This window comes from Ictidomys tridecemlineatus, chromosome X (assembly GCF_052094955.1).
Source record: "Ictidomys tridecemlineatus isolate mIctTri1 chromosome X, mIctTri1.hap1, whole genome shotgun sequence".
NCBI classification, from domain to species: domain Eukaryota; kingdom Metazoa; phylum Chordata; class Mammalia; order Rodentia; family Sciuridae; genus Ictidomys; species Ictidomys tridecemlineatus.
Window position 1 is genome coordinate 113,279,674 of NC_135493.1, and position 19,617 is coordinate 113,299,290.

The window sequence follows — 19,617 nt, forward strand, 5'->3', positions numbered from 1 at the left end:
ATAACTTTTAAACCTTTATTATTAGATGCATATGCATTTATAAATATTATATCTTCCTGGTGAATTATTCCTCTTAGCATTCAGTAATGATGTTTTTTTTTTATCCCCAATGACATTTTTTGCCTTAAAGTCTAACCTGCCTGATATTAATATTGCTATACTTTCAATTATGTTCCTTTTTTTTTTTCCTTTTTCCCCCTTTAGGAGTTTCTTTTACTTTCCTGTAAGCTCAGTTGTCTAATAAAAGAAAAAAAATTTTTTTGTTAAATTTTATCCATTATTTCTGGTGTGTGGAGCAGGCAGGATTACAGGGACTGGCATGTTTCTAGATCTTGAAGTTCTAAAACTTTTTTAAAAAGCGAAACATATACTTACCTTTAAACAAAAATTTCATTTCGTTCGACTCAAGATCAGAATAGCAGAATAAATTGCACAGTATATGCATAACCAAGGCCCCATCTTATCAATGAAGGTATCAGACCATATTAATTATAGGGATCAATGTAAATGTATTCACTTAGTACTACCATAAGACATGAAAAAAGTTTTTCTCCCACAGTCTTCCCCAACAATATAATGTGGTCCCCCTCCCTGAAGAGTGGTTCCCCCACAATTAAGGATCACTGGTTTATGGAATCTCCAAAAAAGATTACAATTTAAGGATGGAAATAGTTTATTCCATTAGTAGCTTGGTATTCCTCCTCCCATCCCTCAGTCACAGTTGTTGAACTTAATAGTTCTCTCTGGTGCTCTGTGGGTTCCTTTCAGGATGTTTTCAAACTGCTCTGGTCTCCCAATTAGGTGGCATCCAAGAGACCAACACTAGGCTCAAACCCAGCTTCTCAATGGCAATGGGTGAGTTCCAACATTAGAGGCAAATCTTATCAGCTGACATTTAACCTAGTCTACCAATTATAGTTTGCTAAGGGCTTCCGACACCCATACTGTGTCTGTTTATGATGGGAATTGGGATCTATTATTCTCGATTAGTGACTATGAATTTCGGTGGTCCTGGAAAAGATTGTGATTTGAGTTCAGCTGTTTACAAGGAGCCTGAGGGAAGCTTTCATTTATAGTTAGCAAACTTGGCATTTGATGTGTTCAACTTCTCATATTTATGCACTACATGGAAAGCCTTTAAAAACTCATTAAAGTCAATGCTTCCATCTTTGTTTAAGTCCATTATATTGGCAAGTTCATCAACTTGGGAATCATCAATATCAACGCTGTAGTGAGTCCTGAAAAGTTTCCACATGGCCCGAAATTCTTCCATGGAGATCAGGCCTAAAAGAACATAGGAGAGAGTGGTGAGTGTTCATTTCAAGACCTACCTCAGGGAAGGATGAGGAAGCCACACTGATTGAAATAGCTCCAATTAGAAGCTCACTAATATACCTGACTATGAAGACACTGACGGAAATGGAGGTAAGGTCATAAATGTAAGCAGCAATATGTCACATGTCACTTTCAACTACCAAGTCATTCTGAGATTATTCTAAATCCAGAATGAGTAAACAGTGAAGAAATGTTAAGGGGATACGAACTGTGGGACTAGATGTAGTAAAGAAACTGCAAGAACTAAAATCTAAGGGTAAGGGACATGGAAGGACAACAGAGCAGAGAGTGAAATCAAAGCAGAGGGAAAAGGTACCTTGAGAATCAATGATAAGATTGCAAAAAATGATGTTGCCTTTTATTTACATATATTTATTTATTTTTAGTTTTCAGTGGACCTTTATTTTATTTATTTACATGTGGTGCTGAGAATCGAACCCAGTGCCTCACACATGCTAGGCAAGTGCTCTCCCACTGAGCCACCACCCCAGCCCCATGATGTTGCCTTGTTAATAGGCAATAATTTACTTACATGGTTTAATTGTTGTTTTTTTTTTTGTTTTTTTTTTTTTTTTTTTTTTTTTGTGTTCAAAGGTCTCTGCAATAGGGGAATAGCTGATTTTTTTTTTTTCCCTTGTGATGCTGGGGATCAAATCCAGGGCCTTGCACATGCTAGGTAAGCACTTTATCACTGAGTTAATTCCCAGCCCTAATATATATATTTTTTAAGTTTGAAAAGAAGTTAATTGTTCATCAAAGATAAATAAAAATGAGTTTTTATAGCTCGCAGTCTCCCAAACAGAGCCAGAACTCTAGGAATGATTTTTATTTCAGGAATGACTAAAATATTAAAATGGAAAGTAAATTATTCTTCCATTATGCTGGTGATTTAGAAAAGGAGCTATTCCAGTTCGACCAATGGCTATTGGGCTTGTATAGAATTCTATGGTCTAAAATACAGAATTTTGGGCCAAACTAAAATAACAACAACATTAAACGTGAATTTGATTCCTTCAAATTTCATCAACTTTGTATGAAGAATGAAATAGATGAAAACAGTTCTAATTTCGGAGAAGCACGCCAGTCTTTTCTTTCTACTACTACTGAACTAATCAAAGTTCATTTACCTGAGTGATCAGAGTCAATGACATTAAATATGATTTGCAGATCAGATCGGTATCTGTACAGAGTTTCAATTAGAGTAGATTGGACCTAAAACAAAGATTTTCTAAGTGTTAAAACAAAGAAATAATGACATAGATTAATTTTAGCAAATGAAACAAACACAAGACATCATCATTAATTCAAATTATATGATTTAAATAGAAATTTGAGAAGGCAAGCCTTCTGTTGGCCCAACCATGCTTTTTATTTTTATTTTTTTTGGTACTGAGGATTGAATCCAGGGGTGCTTTACCACTGAGCTAAGTCCCCAGTCCTTTATTTATTTTTTATTTTGAGGTTGGGTTCAAACTTGTGTTCCTCCTACCTCGGCCTCCCAAGTCACTGGGATTACAGGTCTGCGCCACTGTGCCCAGGTTGGCCCAATCATCTTTAATCAGATAAAATATCTTGCTCTATCTGATTCAAATGTATGATATGTCAAGGTCATTGTACTGTCATGTATAACTAATTAAAACAAAACAAAACAAAAAAAGATCTTGCTCTGGTGTTCCTTAGGGGACCAAAGTAAAAAGACAGCAATAAATAACAATTGCCAACACATACAGAAAGCTTTATGTGTTTCATTTCATTCAGTACTTGACAACCATAAGGAATAGGAACAGACCATTATTATGTCCATTTTACAGATTAGAAAACAAAGTAACTTTCCCAAAGGTTACGTCACATAGCTATGAATCTGACTCAGCTCTCTAAAACCAAGATCTATGATCTTAATCACCATGGTAAACTGCTTCTGAAGTCAGGCCAAAAGCCTCCTTCCTATGGATATTTTAGCTTTCAACCTGTACTTTTACTTCCCTTTTCTGTTTTTCTCATCTTCACTGCAAACAATAAACCAAGTCCTAACTCCAATCAGCTCAATGTTATAACTAATTACTGATGAAATGTTAACTAATAAGAGCTGCAATCTGATAACTCCCTGGGCTATTCCCTTTTTATTAAGAGATTTTATGCTTTAAAATTCTTTAAGACATATTCTAGTTCATGTCAGCAAGTCTATACATGGTTTGGAATAATTAACTATTGTTAAGCAGTATGCTGCATGAAAGAATGAATGTCATATCTGCCATTCTGCTGGACAGTAATTAAACAAGAATCACATATTTGACATGAGTTTTCATGCCAAAGCTTTTTCCTTTTTCTTTTTATCTATCTTTAGAAGGTATAAATTTTCTGAACAGACCACAAAGTACCTTTGGCCTTTTCTGAAACTGCCACTTCCATCCATTAGATGATTCCATTCCTAACTTTTCAAAGGATTGAGTTACTTAGAGGTTGTCCCAAGGGTATTTCTCCCAGCCAGGTTTTAGTTAGGGCTATGTGTCACTTGCCTCTTTCACAGGTTTTTCAATGTGGACATCCTGGAAGCTGGACATGTAGTCAACATTTCCATTTGTGTCTATGTTTACCAGACGCAAACTCAGAGATCTCCATGGTAAGTTCAGCCCCAAAATGCTCTCCATAGAAAAAGCCCATTGGGCTATTGAAATTTTTCCTAACAACAACAACAAAAAAAACAAACAAACAAAAAGCACCCATATAATTTGTTATAATTTGACAAAAAATACGTATGTCCCTTGGCAAAACCAGTAACAGCATGGGGTTTTGAGGCCTGAGGGCCTGCTGGTTTCCTTCATGATCTGTCCTACTCTGGTCCTAGAGCTCTGAGGAAGAAAAAACTAAGGATAGTCTTTCATATTCCACAGATCTTGCCTGTACTGTCGTGTGTAAGAAATCATACTTAGGGTATTAGATTGTTTTTGCCTTTTTCTGATTAATGAATTAAGGTATACCTATTTATTATAGAAGATTTAAAAAATATACAAAGGATAAAAAATTTAGTTTGATTTTTAATATTTCAGTATATTACTCATCTATCTTCCCAATATCTTTTCCCAAAAATCTTGAATGTAATTTTTCAAAATATAAGTATCTTTATTTTTCTGATTATTAAAAATTATTCATTTTAAATGATTTTGAATAAATATAAAACAATGTTATAACTTCTAGTTTTTTTCTCTGTATATAAATGTGTATACATAAATGTATATATAGTTTATTTTTCTTAAAATCAAATATTATTGTACTCTAGCATTACCGCCACCCCCACCCAGGGTTAAGGACCAAACTTAACTAGGCAAGCACTCTACCACTAGCTAAATCCCAAGTCCCCATGTACATATGTTTTATATACATGTATTGCATATGGTATAACACACGTACACACAAACATTTAGTCTAACCTATTTTTTATTTTACTTACATCATGGACTTCCATCTATGTTAATAAACATAGATCTACATTGTCATTTTAATGGCTATGAAACTATTCCATTATTTCCTTAGGACCATTCCTAGAAGTGGAACTGAATGATCAAATGGTATGCAGATTTTTAAGGCTTTCGATAAACGTGGTCATCCCTTGGTATCCATGGGGGATTGATTCTAAAACCCCCTTACGGATACAAAATTCCACAGATGCTCAACTCCCTTATATAAATGATGAAGTGTTTGCATATAACCTACATATAGCCTCCCATATACTTTAAGTCATCTCTAGATTATTTATAATACCTAACACAATGTAAATAGTAAACAGATTGATTTTTTAATATTTCAAAATATTTTTCCCAATATTTTGTCTTTTTTCTTTTTAAAATTAATTTATTTATTTTAATTAGGTATATATGACCTCAGAATGCATTTTGATTCATTGTACACAACTGCAGCACAACTTTACACTTCTATGGTTGTACACAATGTAGGGTCACACCATATGTGCACTCATACATGCATCTAGGATAATGATGTCCATCTCATTCTACCATCTTTCCTGCCCCCATGCACCCTCCCTCCTCTCCTTTCCCTTTACCCAATGAAAGTTCCTCCATTTTTCACATTCCCCACCCCCAAACTCCCTTCCAACCCCACCCTATCCCTGTTACGGACCAGTATCCACTTATCAGAGAGAACATTTGGCCTTTGTTTTTGTTGGGGGGGGGGGATTGGCTTACTTCGCTTAGCATGATATTCTCCAACTCCATCCATTTACCTGCAAATGCCATAATTTTATTCTCTTTTACTAATGAGTAATATTCCATTGTGTATATATACACCATAGTTTCTTTATCCATTCATCTATTGAAGGGCATCTAAGTTGCTTCCACAGTTTAGCTATTATGAATTGAGCTGTTATGAACATTGATGTGGCTTGTTACTATAGTATGCTGATTTTAAGTCCTTTGGTTATAGACCGAGGAGTGGGATAGCTGGGTCAGATGGTGGCTCCATTCCAAGTTTTCTAAGGAATCTCCATACAGCTTTCCAGACTGGCTGCACCAATTTGCAGTCCAACCAGTAATGTATGAGTGTGCCTTTTCCCCAACATCCCCGCCAACATTTATTGTTGTCTGTATTCTTGATAACTGCCATTCTGACTGGTGTGAGATGAAATCTTAGAGTAGTTTTGATTTGCATTTCTCTAATTACTAGAGATGTTGAACAAACATTTTTTTCATATGTTTGTTGATCAAATGTATATCTTCTTCTGAGAAGTGTCTGTTCAGCTCTCCTTAGCCCATTTATTGATTGGGTTCTTTTTTTTTTTTTTGGTGTTAATTTTTTTGAGTTCTTTATATATCCAGGAGATTAGTGCTCTGACGTGAGTGTGGCAAAAATATGCTCCCAAAACGCAGGCTCTGTGTTGCAATATTTTATCTTAATGGTGCACTGTAAATGCAGTGGCATCCACCCTTCTAGTGAGTTATACTGGCACCACAGTGGGAGGGCTCCATCCTCTTCAGTCCTAGCCAATTAGCTGGAGACCAACTCTGAGTGGAGGTCCATTAGTAAACTTCTGTCCCACCTAGTGGGCCAGAGCTATTCCCTCAAAAATGTGGTCTTAATTTCAACCTTGGTTAGGAGTTAAGGAATTCTTCTAAGTATGTACTATCCTTGAATATGCTCTCTCAGCTTTAGAGATAATAGCTCCTCTCTATACTTGCTATTTCAATTTTTTAAGAGTTCTCTTGTATCCTTTTTAATAGTTAATCATCTTTTACTAGTTAATAATTCTTTATATTAAATTTCCCAGTTCAAATTATTGATGTGGTTTCTGCACTCTAAATAGACTCTAATACATACACTAATATATGGAAATGAAATCAATTTTTGTATATTGACTTTGTGTTTGACAACTTGCTAAATTCATTTATTAATTCCAGTAGTTTTTCTGTGTATTCCTTTGGATTTTCTGTATTTTCAATTAAGTTGTCTACACTTAGAGACAGTTTTATTTCTACCTTTTTAAGTTTTATTTTATCTCTTTTATTTGCCTTATTGGACTGGCTAGCATCCCTACTAGAATGTTTAACAGATGTCCTGATAGTGGGCATCTGTTATTAGTTTCCTATTGCTTTAATACCAAATTAACACTGATTTAGTAGTGAAACAACACAAAGGTATTCTCTTACAGTTCTGGAGGTCAGATGTCTGAATTAGCTTTCCTGGGCAAAAGTCAAGGTGTCAGCAAGGCTGGTTCCTTCTGAAGGCTTTGAAGGGGGGAATCTGTTTCCTTGCCTCTTCCAAGCTTCTAATGGTTGCCTATGTTTATTGGCTTCAGGCCTTTTCTTCCATCTTCAAAGGATTTCAATATCTGGTTCCATCATCATAGAACCTTCCCTTCTGACTTTGCCTCCTCCTACATACTTCTTAAAAGAACCACTGTGATTACATTAGGCCCACTTGATAATGCAGGACAATCTCCCCAGGTAAAGATCCTGAAGTTAATCACACTTTGAAGTCCCTTTTTTCATATAAGGTACCCTACTAAGATTCGGGAACGAGGATGTGGACATAAGCCTACCAGAGCATCCTTACTTTCATTCCCACTTTTTCTCCATCAAGTATGCTGTTTGTTATAAGCTTTGATAGATATCCTTTGTGAGATTAAGGAAGTTCACCTCTATTTAGTTTTCTAAATTTTCTTTTAAATCATAAAACTAGGGTGATATAAATGTTTTCTTATTTTGAGAGAATTATGACTTCTTTAATTTGTTAAAGTGGTAAATTACATTGATTTATTTTCGAATGTTTAAAAAACCTAGAATTCCTAGCATTCCTAGGGGGAAAAACAACCTGGTTGGCTAATATTTCATTTAGGATTTTTTTTTCATCTAAATGCATCATTGAGATTAGACCTTAATTTTCCTTTTTCATAATATTCTTGTTAGGTTTTGATATCAAGGTGATGCTGATCTCCTAAAATAATCTGGGAAGTGTTCCCTCCATTTCTGAGATTTTATAAGACTTCTTTTCTTTCTTAAATGTATATTGCAATGATTAATAAAACTGAGAGCAGAGCTTTCTTTTCATAAAGTTTTAAACTTTCAATTTATTTAATAGTTACAGGATTTCTCAGATTTTCTATTTTTGTGTCAACTTGTGTGTATGTAAATATGTATACTTTAGGAATGTGTCTATTTGGTCTGAATTTTGAATTCATTGGCATTACAGTTTTTACAATACATCTTATGATCTTCCTAAAGTCTGTAGTAATACATTTTTCAATGTTGGCATTGGTTATCTGTGCTTATGCATGTGCGCTCTCTTCCTTATGCATTCTTTCTTTTACTAGTGTTTTATCAACTTTGCCAGTTTTTTCAAAACACTATTTTTTCACTTTGTTAATCACAGTTTCATCTTTTAAAATATATGCATTTAAGGTTATCAATACCTCTCTAATTTGCATTCCATAGTTTTAAATGTTGTATTTTCATTATCATTTGGTTTCATTATTCTAATTTCCACTGTGATTTCTTCGTTGATCCAAGGATTATTCAGAAGTGCATTTCTTATTTCCAAGACAAAAGAGGATTTTATGGCTAGATTATGTTATTGAGTTGTAGCTGCTTTCACTATGCCAGAGAATTAGTTTATTCTATAATGTTTCCAATCTTTCACAATCTGTTGAGATTTGCTTTATGTGCCAGTTTATGGTCAATTTTTTAAAAATGTTCCATTTGTGCTTGACAAGAATATGTATTCTGAAATGTTGGGTGCGGCATTCTTTGTATGTTTCCCTTCAGGGAAAGGTTGCTAATATTGTGTTGGTCTCTTCTTTTTGTTCCTGAGAGAAGAGCATTAAAATCTCCCACCATGATGGTGGATTTTCCTACTTCTACTTGTTCTCTCTGTTTTTGTATATTTTTGAGGCTCTATTAATGGGCGCATACACATTGAAATGGATTTAATTGGCAAATTAACTTTCAATGTATTGTGTATACAATTCCACTGTCAACTGGCTTCTTTTATAGCTGTTGATTAGTCTATGAGTCTTAACTGTTATGCCTTTGTTGCAATGTTTTTACTCCCTGACAACTTTTATGATTTTTCTCTTTGCTATTAGTGCCTTGTAGTTTCAAAAGTGTATGTAGGTAAAAATTTAATTTTATTTATACCTATTTGAGAATCATTGTTCCTCTTTACCTATCACTTTAGCATTTCATCAGTGCTAGAAAAGTCTGAGGCATTTTACATTCTTTCTATTCTCTCCTCTTAGTACCTTGATTAGATATACATTAAACCTTTATTTATTTATTTTAATTGTTGATAAACCTTTATTTTATTTATTTATGTGTGGTACTGAGAATTGAACCCAGTGTCTCACACATGCCAGGCAAGTGCGCTACTGCTGAGCCATAGCTCCAGCCCCAAACCTTCTTTTACTATTCATAACTCTTAATCTAGTTCTTTCTTAAGCAGTGTCTAATATTCTGTTTAATATGTCTCATATCTATTTGGTTCTTCTTCAAATCATTTTCAATGCATGTTTGTGATTCCATCTTTTATTTCTTCAAATATTTTATATTCTGTATTTGATAATTTCAATATCTGATGTCTTTGGGGGAACTAAAGCTATTGTTGTTTATTTCTGCCAACTCTCACGGTAGCTCATCTCCTTGTTTGGTCATCTTTGGTTGTAAACTCATATTGGCTAATCTTAATCTCTAGATATACTAGTGGATAAAATTAGGGATTCTTCTCTCAAAGATGGATTTGCTTGACAGGAATCAGAAACATTACATACTTACAACTACCCAGAATCACTTTGAAGGTACAAGCATAATGTGGAAGTTCCAAATTCCACCTTTCCACTTTTCTACTATGTAATAGTTTAATGTCAAGATCGATTGCTATATCACATTAGCATTTGCCCCAGGACAATCCAGCCTTTTATGCTTGAATGTTGCTCCATGATCCCTCATGTGGTTCAAAAAGAATGGAAATGCAGCCAGAAGGTTTACCGTACTGGGAGGCTGATAAATGCATTAAAATTATGCCCTTTCCAGCATCTAGCTATTTCCTTTCACCAGAATAGTAGTCTAAATCAGGGTTGTTTTTTATATTTTTAGTTAAAAGAAACTTACTGAAAATGAGATATATGCCTGTTTCTGAGAGAATAATGTATTTTAAAAATTTTTTAACTCTATCATTCCATTCTAGCAAAAATAGAGAACTGAAATCCTAAGGAAGCAAAGAAAATGAAAACTGATACATGTCACATACAAGTAACATGATATGTTAAGAAATGGTAAGCATTATATAATTTTATTACCTGATCGACTGTGGTCTCGAAGTTGGAAAGCATGCATGAGGTCAGTTTTTCGTGAAATTATTCTCTCTTTTAATATCCTGATGGCACTAGTTTCCATAGCATGTACCCTATGTTGAGAAAACAATAATTAATGAAAGTTACATGAACAATTATCTTCTGTTTCATTTTAATGTGCTGTTACCACTTACTAGTTTCTTTTTTAAATGAATTGCCTAAATTTACACATACCATGGTGAATATATGCATTTATATAGTATGTACATATCATATATACATATATACACACACAAGTATATATACACACACACATGCATTTTGTTAATTTTTTTATTGTTTTTTAGTTGTGTATAGACTCAATGCCTTTATTTGTTTTTATATGGTGCTAGGATGGAACCCAGTGCATCACATTTGCGAGACAAGTGCTCTACCACTGAGCCACAACTCAGTGGTTAAATTTTAAAAGGACTGCAAATAGTATCTTCTCTTAGATTTCAAAGATTCACATAAACAATTGCTTGAGATAGGAAAATAAAAAGGCTACATCAGATACTAAAATTTACCATTAAGTTACTAAAACAAAACAATAGGTATTGACATAAGAGAGGACATATATGAGTAGAAAATCACAGAAATTTCATATATATCAAACTATATATTAGAATAACATATGACAACAGAAGTAGTACAATTCAGTAGAAAGAGACAATTTTTTAAATGGGGCTAGCATAGTTAGCTAACCATCTGGAATCAAACTTCTCAGATGATTTACAAAAATAAATTTAAAATAAAGAAGAAAGAGAGGAACAAAACTGTCATAAGATATACAGTTGTCCCTTGGTATCCAGGGAGGATTGGTTCTAGGATCTCCCATGGATACAAAAATCCACAGATGTTCAAGTCCCTTATATAAGATGATCTATTATTTGCATATAACCTGTGCAAGCCTCCCATATATGTCAAATGATCTCTATTTTATTTATATCTAATTTAATGTAAATTCCATGTACATAGTTGTTATACTCTATTGCTTAGGTAATGATCACAATAAAAAAGTCTGTATATGGTCAGAAGAGATTTATTTTTATTTTTATTATTCTTGGCAGTACTGGGGATTGAACCCAGGGTCTCACACATTAGGCAAACACTCTACCACTGAGCTATACCCCATCTCCAGATTTAACCTTTTTTTGTTTTTGATGTGAAACCCATGGATATGAAAGATTGACTATATATTAAAAAGCAGAATGGCAGGTATAAATCCAATTATACCAATAATATGAATAGATTCATCAAATCAAAACAAACAAGATCCAACTATATGTTTTATACAGAAAACATTTTATATTTAAAGATACAAGGAGTTTAAAAGGAAAGGAACAAAAAAGGAAATATTAGAACTAGAGTGCCCATGTTAATAGTAGACCAAAATAGACTCTATAGCAAAAAGTGTTAATTGGGGATATTTTATAATGATAAAATAGTCAATCAATCAAGATAAAAAAAAATTTAAACATATATTAACCTAACAGCTGGCCATAAAACTATAAGCAGCAAAAACTAACAAAATTGAAGAAATAGGCAACATTAATAGTTAGGGACTTCAATATTCTATTTTTAATAATGAATAGGACAACTAGGAGAAAAACCAAGGAGGATCTAGGACTTGAACAGCACTGTAAACCAACTGGACCTAACAGATACATATAAAACACTCCACCCCCACAAAATATATATGCTCTTTTTTTTTTTTTTTTTTTGGTATTGAGGATTAAACCTGGGGTACTTTACGGCTGAGCCACATCCCCAGTCCTTTTTATTTTTTAGACAGGGTCTCCCTAAGTTGTTTAGGGCCTCGATAAATTGCTGGGACTGGTCTCAAATTGTAGGTCTCCTGTGTTGTTGGGATTATAGGCATGCACCACTGCAACCAGCCAGAATGTGTGTCCTTTTAAAATACATGTGGAACATTTTTCACAATAGACCCTATGCTAGGCCATAATAGAAGTCTTAACTGTTAATTTAAAGGGATCAAAACTATTAAAAGTATCTATTCCGACCACCAAATAGATAAATTCAAAATTAATGACAAACAAATCCATAAATTTTAGAAAATTAAACAATACAATTTTAAAGAACAAATGCATCAAAAAAGAAATCATGGTCTGGGGATATAGCTCAGCGGTAGAGCACTTGCCTAGCATGTTTTACAAAGCCCTGGGTTCAATCCCCAGTATGAGGGAAAAAAAAAAAAGACAAAGAAATAATAAGAGAAATTAGAAAATAACTTAACATGAATTAAAATTAAAACACCACAAACCAAAACATATGGGATCTAACAAAAGCAGTGATTAAAGGAAAATTCATAGCTATAAATGCCTATAACTTTATAGCTATAAACACCTACATTAAAATACATATATTATAGCTACTAACACCTATCAGTATTGTATTAGCTAAAATACCTATAGCTATAAAGGCCTATAAATACCCATACTAAAAAAAGAAGAAAGATCCCACTCAAATTAATTATAGTCTTCCACCTTAAAACTAGAATAAAGGAATAACCCAAACCCAATGTAAGCAGAAGGAAGGGAATAATAAATGGGACAGAAATGAATAAAATAGAAAAATAGAGAAAATCAACAAAAAATTATTTTTTTTTGAAAAAGATCAATAAAATTGATTAGCCAAGAAAAGTGAAGACTCAAATTTCTAAAGTCAAAAATGAAAGAGGGAACATCACTACTCATCTTCTAAGGGAAAGATGATTATAAGGGAATTCTATGAACAATTGTACACTTACAAAATTAGACAATCTAGATGAAATGAACAAATTGCTAGAAAAATACAAGCTACCAAAAACTAAAAAACAGAAAAAATGAACATGCCTATAACAAGTAAAAAGACTGAAGTAATAAAACAACTCACCAAGAAAAGCCCAGAGCCAGATGGCTTCACTGGTGAATTCCACCAAATATTTAAAGCAGAATTAATAACACTCATTAATGACATCTTAAAAAATCAAAGAGGTGGGAATACTGCCCACTTTGAGAAACCAACATTATCCTGATATCAAGACCAGACAAAGATCACAAGAAAATTATAGACCGATATCTTCTTATGAATATAGATGCAAAATCCTCAACAAAATACTAGCAAGTTGCAACTATCAACTACTTTCAAAATGAATTATACACCAAGAAAGTAGAATTTATTTCAGGAATGCAAGTTTTGCCTTATATCAATGTAATACCCTATATTACTAGAAAAAGGGACAAGAACTATATAATCATCTCAATAGATGCAGAAAAAATATTTGACAAAATCTATCAGTCTTTTTATGATAAAAATAGCTAACAAACTAGGCATAAAAGGGAACTTACCTGACCTAATAGGTGTCATCTACAAAAAATACATAGCTAACATCATACTTAATGATAGAAAACTGAAATGCATCCCCCTTAAGATCAGGAAAAATACAAAGATACCTACTCTCACTAATTTTATTCAACATTGTACTGGAGGTTCTAGCCAGGATAACCAGGTAAGGAAAAGAAGTAAAAGTATTCAAATTAGAAAAGAAGTGAAACTATCTGTATTAACATAATATGATCCTGTATAGAGAAAATTCCAAAGAATTTGCTAAAAAACAAATTCATCAAGATTATACAATACCAGATCATTACATAAAAAATCAGTTATATGTATATGTACTAGAAATGAATGATTCAAAAACAAAGAAAACAATTCCAACATAAAAATAAAATACTTAGAAATAATTTAACCAAATAAATCCAAGACTCATACACTGAAAAGTAGAAAACACTGTTGGAGGAAATTAAAGGAGATCTAAACACATAGAATATTCCATGTTCATAAGATTGGAAGACTTAATATTGTTAGGATGGCAGTGGCTCTCAGATTGATCTACAGGTGTCAACATATTCCCTACTAAATTCCAGTTGACATTTTTTCAAGTTGACAAGCTGATTCTAAAATTTACACGGAAAAAATAGCCAAAACAATCTTTAAAAATAAGTACAAAGTTCAACTCACACTTCTGATTTAAACCTTACTACAGATTGAGTACCCCTTATCCAAAATGCTTAGAATCAGAAGTGTTTCAGATTTCAGAGAAATTGGATTTTGGAATATTTTCATTGATTTTACTGGTGCTCAAAAAATTCTGGATTTAAGGTTTTTCAGAATTTTTCAAATTAGTGATGCTCAATCTGTATAAAGCTACAATAATCAGAATAATGTGGTGCTCATATTACACTAGACAGAGATGAGTGAAATACAATTTGAAGTTCAGAAATGAACCTTTACTTTCATGGTCATTTTTTTCTTTGTCCCCTCACTTTTTAATGCTAGGGAACAAATTCAGGGCCTTGCATACGATAGGTAAGCACTCTACTAATGAGCTACACACTCCCAACTCATATGGTCAATTGACTTTTTGACAAGTGGGCCAAGACAACAAAACAGGGGAAGAAGAGACTTTGCAACTAATGGTGCTGGTACAAGTGGTCATCCACATATAAAAGTAAAGTTGGATCCCCCTACCTCACACCATATATAAAACTTAAATCATAATGGATTAAAGACCTAAATATAAAAGCTAAACCTATAAAATTCTTAGAAGAAAACATAAGAATAAATCCTTATGACTTTGGCTTAGGCAATGACTTTTTAGATACAACACTAAAAAACAAACAATAAGTTGGACTTCATCAAAATGAAAAACTTTTGTGCTGCAAATACCATCAAGAAAGGTTTGGATTCATCAGGGCTCAGTGCTGCAGAAAGGCATATGTGTCCAAAAAATGTATATAAGCCCAAGGTACTTTGGAAGGATATTCTAACAGGACAATGGAAAGGTCCTGACCCAGTAATTGTCTGGTGTCGGGGGTCTGTTTGTGTGTTTCCACAGGCAGAACAGCAGCCAATTTGGATTCCAGAGAGATTAACTAAGGTCCTGACCCAGTGATTGTCTGGAGTCGGGGGGTCTGTTTATGTTTCCACAGGGAGAACAGCAGCCAATTTGGATTCCAGAAAGATTAACTAAAGCGATTTCTACAGACCAAAAAGATGATGATTTGGCTCAAATCCATAACAGCTGATATCCAAAACTCCAGTTTGGCTATCCTTACATCTGTGACAGAACCAGGATGCTTTTTTCAATATCTATTTTATTATTGCCCTTTCCCACATCATAAAGTTCTATTTTGTTTTTTGAGCTCATACAGACCTAGTTTAATGTTTTGCTGATCAGTTCTATTTTTTGACTATAGAGTTTTTAAACATTGCAATGGAGATTTCGCCTGTAAAAAGTTATAAGGCCTTTACTGTTATGTTATGTGTTGTATGTATTATGTGTGCACGCTTGTGTTTTATGTTGTATGTTTGTATGTACGTATGTCCATATATCATATATGATGAGCGCTCATGAAAAAATGGATCCCAATTTTTTTTTTAATTCACATGATTTAAATGGTTTAATTTAAATTGGGTAAACAGCTGTTGAGGATTGTTTTAATATGTGAACAAAAAAGGAGGTTAACAGATCTGTTTGTTTACTTTCACCTTTCCTTTTCATTATATTTAATAATTCTGTTCAAGATAATGTAAATTGTTCAGAAAATTGTTTTCTTTTAGTGCCTTCTGGAATGTCACATAATTTTTTTCTTTAGCCATTACTGCCAGAATTCCTATCTTCATCCCAGTACCAGTGAAGACAAAGATAAAACCAATTTACAGCTTCTGCAATAGCCATCACTGAACTGCTTGCAGAACTTGCCTGGATTATGTATCACTTGTATGCATTGTGAACTATCTGTTGGTGCAGCAATTTGTGGTAGTGTTGGGGTATTTTTGCTGATGGTGTCATCAGTGGTACAATTTTTCCAAAAGGAGCCATCAATTGGCTTGGTGTATCCTCCTCCCTTCTGCTTGTAATTGTCGTTCAGCTAAAATTTGGGGGCCAACAGAGGTGAGGCAAAGAACCTCACCCCCCCCGCCCCCCGCTGGTACAAAGACCTATCCACAGGTGTGGCTGTATGCTGGACCGGTAGTCAATGACGGGTAAGATCCAACTGCAATGGTACCAACCAACCTAAGACAGGAGGCTGACGCCTTGAGGTCAGCTCATCCAACGACGGGTAAGGACCATATGTAGTATTGGACAACCTAAGGCAGGCACGGTCCCTAAGCCACATGCTTGTTGTTTAAACAGAGAGGGGGAGATGTTGAGAGCCACAGCCAAAGGGGCCTCAGCAAACTTCCAGCTGCCGGCTGATGATTGGCTAACAGCGGCCCCAGCAAACTTCTAGCTGCCAACTGATTGGCTCCTCTGAGGTGATGCTCATTGGGTTGTTTCCCCACCCTTTCAGACCACGGAGCTGCTCACTGGGGGACTTTGGGCTCCGCCCATGCGACCCAGCCAATCGGCCTCAAGAGCAGGAGGAGTGGGGGAGGTTGAGAGGCTTGTGGGAAGCCAGTGGTGGCAGTTGGGCTCTGAAGGTTTTCCTGAAGAGCTGTGTGGTTTGGTGTGTGTGTTCTAAAAATAAAGTTTGTTTCTTTTGACAAGTGGCTCCTGAATTGTGCCCAGCCAGACTGCATCAGATTAGAGGCTATCTAGAGCTATAATAGGAGGAGGTAATGGGGAAGTGATTGCTAATGGGTATAAGTTTTCTTTCTAGTATGGCAATTACACAATGGCATTGGTTGTGCAACTCTGTAAATATACTAAATATCACTGAGTTGTACACTTCAAATGGGTCAACTTTACAGTATGTACTTATGTCATCTTTTTGACAACAGGCATCCTCCTAATGGTGTGAGGTGATATCTCATTATAGTTTTGATTTGCATTTCCCTGATTATTAGTGATGTTGAGTACCTCTTTGTGTACCTGTTGACCATTTGTATGTTGTTATGGTTTAGATGTGATGTGTCCATCAAAAGCTCATGTGTGAGACAATACAATGATAGGATTGTGAGAGCTTTAAATCAGTGCATAAATCCACTGATAAAGATTAACAGGTCCATAACTATAGGCAGGTAGAGTGTGACTTGAAGAAGTAGGTCACTGGGGTCATGCTTTTGGGGTTTATATTTTGTCCCTGGTGTGTCTCTATTTCTCCTTCTTTGCTATGATGTTCTGCTTCACCTTGGGCCCAGAGCTATGAAGTTAGAAAGAAAAAAAAAAACTGACTAGAAAAGAAATTGGTACTGAGAAGTGGGGTTATTGCTTCTGAACCTGATTATGTGGTTCAGAAGCCTTTGAAGCTGGTATGCATGGTTGCAGGGAGGTGTTGAATTAGAGATGCAAGCTGGAAAAGCTTTAGAATGTTTTCAGTGGAACTTAATGGACAATTCTGTTGGGAGCTCAGAAGAATGCTGATAGGACAATGGGCAGTAAAAATTGGCCTCATGAGGTTTCAGAGAAGGAAGATTCTATTGGAAATTGAACTAGAGGCCACTCATGTTATGTTTTGGCAAAGAAGCTGTCTACATTTTGCTCCTGTCCTGAGACTTTCTGTTAGGCTAAATTTAAAGGTGATGAACTAATTAATTTGGCAGAGAAAACTTTAAGGCAGCATAGCATTGAGACAGTGGCATGGGTGTTGCTGGCAGCTTTTAGCCAAGTTTGCTTGATAACCAAGAACAGAAAGCAGAGCAGAAAGATTTGAAAAACTTGCAGTTCGACCATAAAAGTGTGAGTAAAACTGGGGTTAAGGAAGGCGTGGTTGTGAAAGAGATTACAGCCAGGAAAGAGACACTGCTAAGTACTTTACCCAGGAACAATTGGAAAAATGGCATGAGGGTATCTCAGGAACTGGCAAGACCATACCCATCTCAGAGTCAATGGTGTAAAAGTAAAAATTCCTCCAAGAAGAGACCATGGGAGCACCCTGCTCACACAGGGGGCCTAGAAAGTTGTTTCACAGTCTCAGCCACCCAGGCATTCAGAGGCTGCTGCAGCCATCATCCTAGAATGCTTGACTACTGCTTGAGATGGTGGCAGACCTTGGCATCAACACCAACCATAGTGTTGGTCCTACAGGAATGCAGGATGCTGTAGGTAGGGGGTCATGGAGGCTTCCACTAAGATTTCAAAGAAATGCCTGGGAGACTAGGCAAAGTGTAGCAGGGTCAGAGTTCCCACAAGCTGTCCCTGAGAGGGCAATGTGTGAAGATGTGAGAGGAAGCCAAAGCTGCAGTGGAGACCCCCAAGACTGGGAGATGCCGGTAACATGGAACATCTGCCAAGAAAAGCTGCAAGAATCAATAAGAAACAAGCCATGTGGACTGCCACCAGCAAAACCATAGGGGCAGAGCTACACAATCCCTTTGAAGAGAATATCACAATGCCATATGCTTCAGATGATGGATATAGAGCTACAGGATGTGTTTCCAGCTGGATTTTGGTCTTGCCTTGGTCCTATCCCTTCTTTCTATGCTGCTATTTCTCCTTTGTGGAATGGAAATGTTTACTCTATGCCATTATATATGTTTATGTAACTTGTTTTTGATCTTTATTCTCACAGCTAAGAGGTTTTCTTTTTAAATTTTTTAGTTTTTCCTAATTGATTATACATGACAGTAGAATGCATTTTGACACATCATACATAATGGAGTATAACTTCTCATTCTTCTGGTTGTACATGATGTAGAGTTGCACAGGTCGTGTAATCATATATACACACAGGGTAATAATATGTGATTCATTCTATTATCATTCTTACCCCCATACACCCTCCCCTCCCTTCACTTCCCTCTGTCTAATCCAAGGTACCTCTGTTCTCTGCCTCCCCCCCTTATTGTTAATTAGCAAACACATATCAGAGAAAACATTTGGTACTTTGTGACTGGCTTATTTCACTTAGCATAATATTCTCCAGTTCCATCCATATACTGGCAAACGTCATAATTTCATTCTTCTTTAAGGATGAATAATATTCTATTGTGTATATATACCACAATTTCTTTATCCATCTGTTGAAGGGCACCTAGGTTGGTTCCATAGTTTAGCTATTGTGAATTGAGCTGCTATAAAACAGCTAAGAGTTTGTTTTGAGTCTCAAACAAAATTTTTAAAAATATATTTTTAGATGACACAAGACCTTTATTTATTTGTATGTGGTGCTGAGAATTGAACCCAGAGCCTAAAACATGCTAGGTAAACGCTCTACCACTGAGCCACAACCCTCAAACAAGAGTTTTGACCTGGAGTTTTGAGCAATGCTAAATATATGGGGACTCTTGGAAATGGGCTAAATGTTATTTTGAATTATGAGATGGGCATGAACTTTCAGGGGCTAGGGGCAGAATGTTATGGTTTAGATATGAGGTGCCTCCCAAAATCTCATGTGTGAGACAATGCAAAAAAATCCAGAGATGGAATGATTGGATTATGAGAACCTTAACCTAATCAGTGCATTAATCCACTGCTATAGATTAACTGGGAGATAACTATA

General features: G+C 35.2%; 1 protein-coding gene across 8 annotated transcripts in view; it reads right to left on the minus strand.

Moving 5' to 3' along the window:
• Nucleotides 1–655: 655 nt before the first annotated feature.
• The window catches only part of Ppef1 (protein phosphatase with EF-hand domain 1), a 127,066-nt gene continuing 108,104 nt past the window's right edge, over nt 656–19,617 (minus strand). For all 8 annotated transcript variants that reach the window (XM_078035073.1, XM_078035071.1, XM_078035072.1 and 5 more), the window contains 4 exons: nt 10,136–10,242; nt 3,852–4,015; nt 2,463–2,547; nt 656–1,284 (listed from right to left, as the gene is read on the minus strand). In XM_078035073.1, the coding sequence (XP_077891199.1) occupies nt 1,067–1,284; nt 2,463–2,547; nt 3,852–4,015; nt 10,136–10,242 (574 nt within the window). In that variant the 3' untranslated portion in view covers nt 656–1,066. The remainder of the gene's footprint in view (nt 1,285–2,462; nt 2,548–3,851; nt 4,016–10,135; nt 10,243–19,617) is intronic.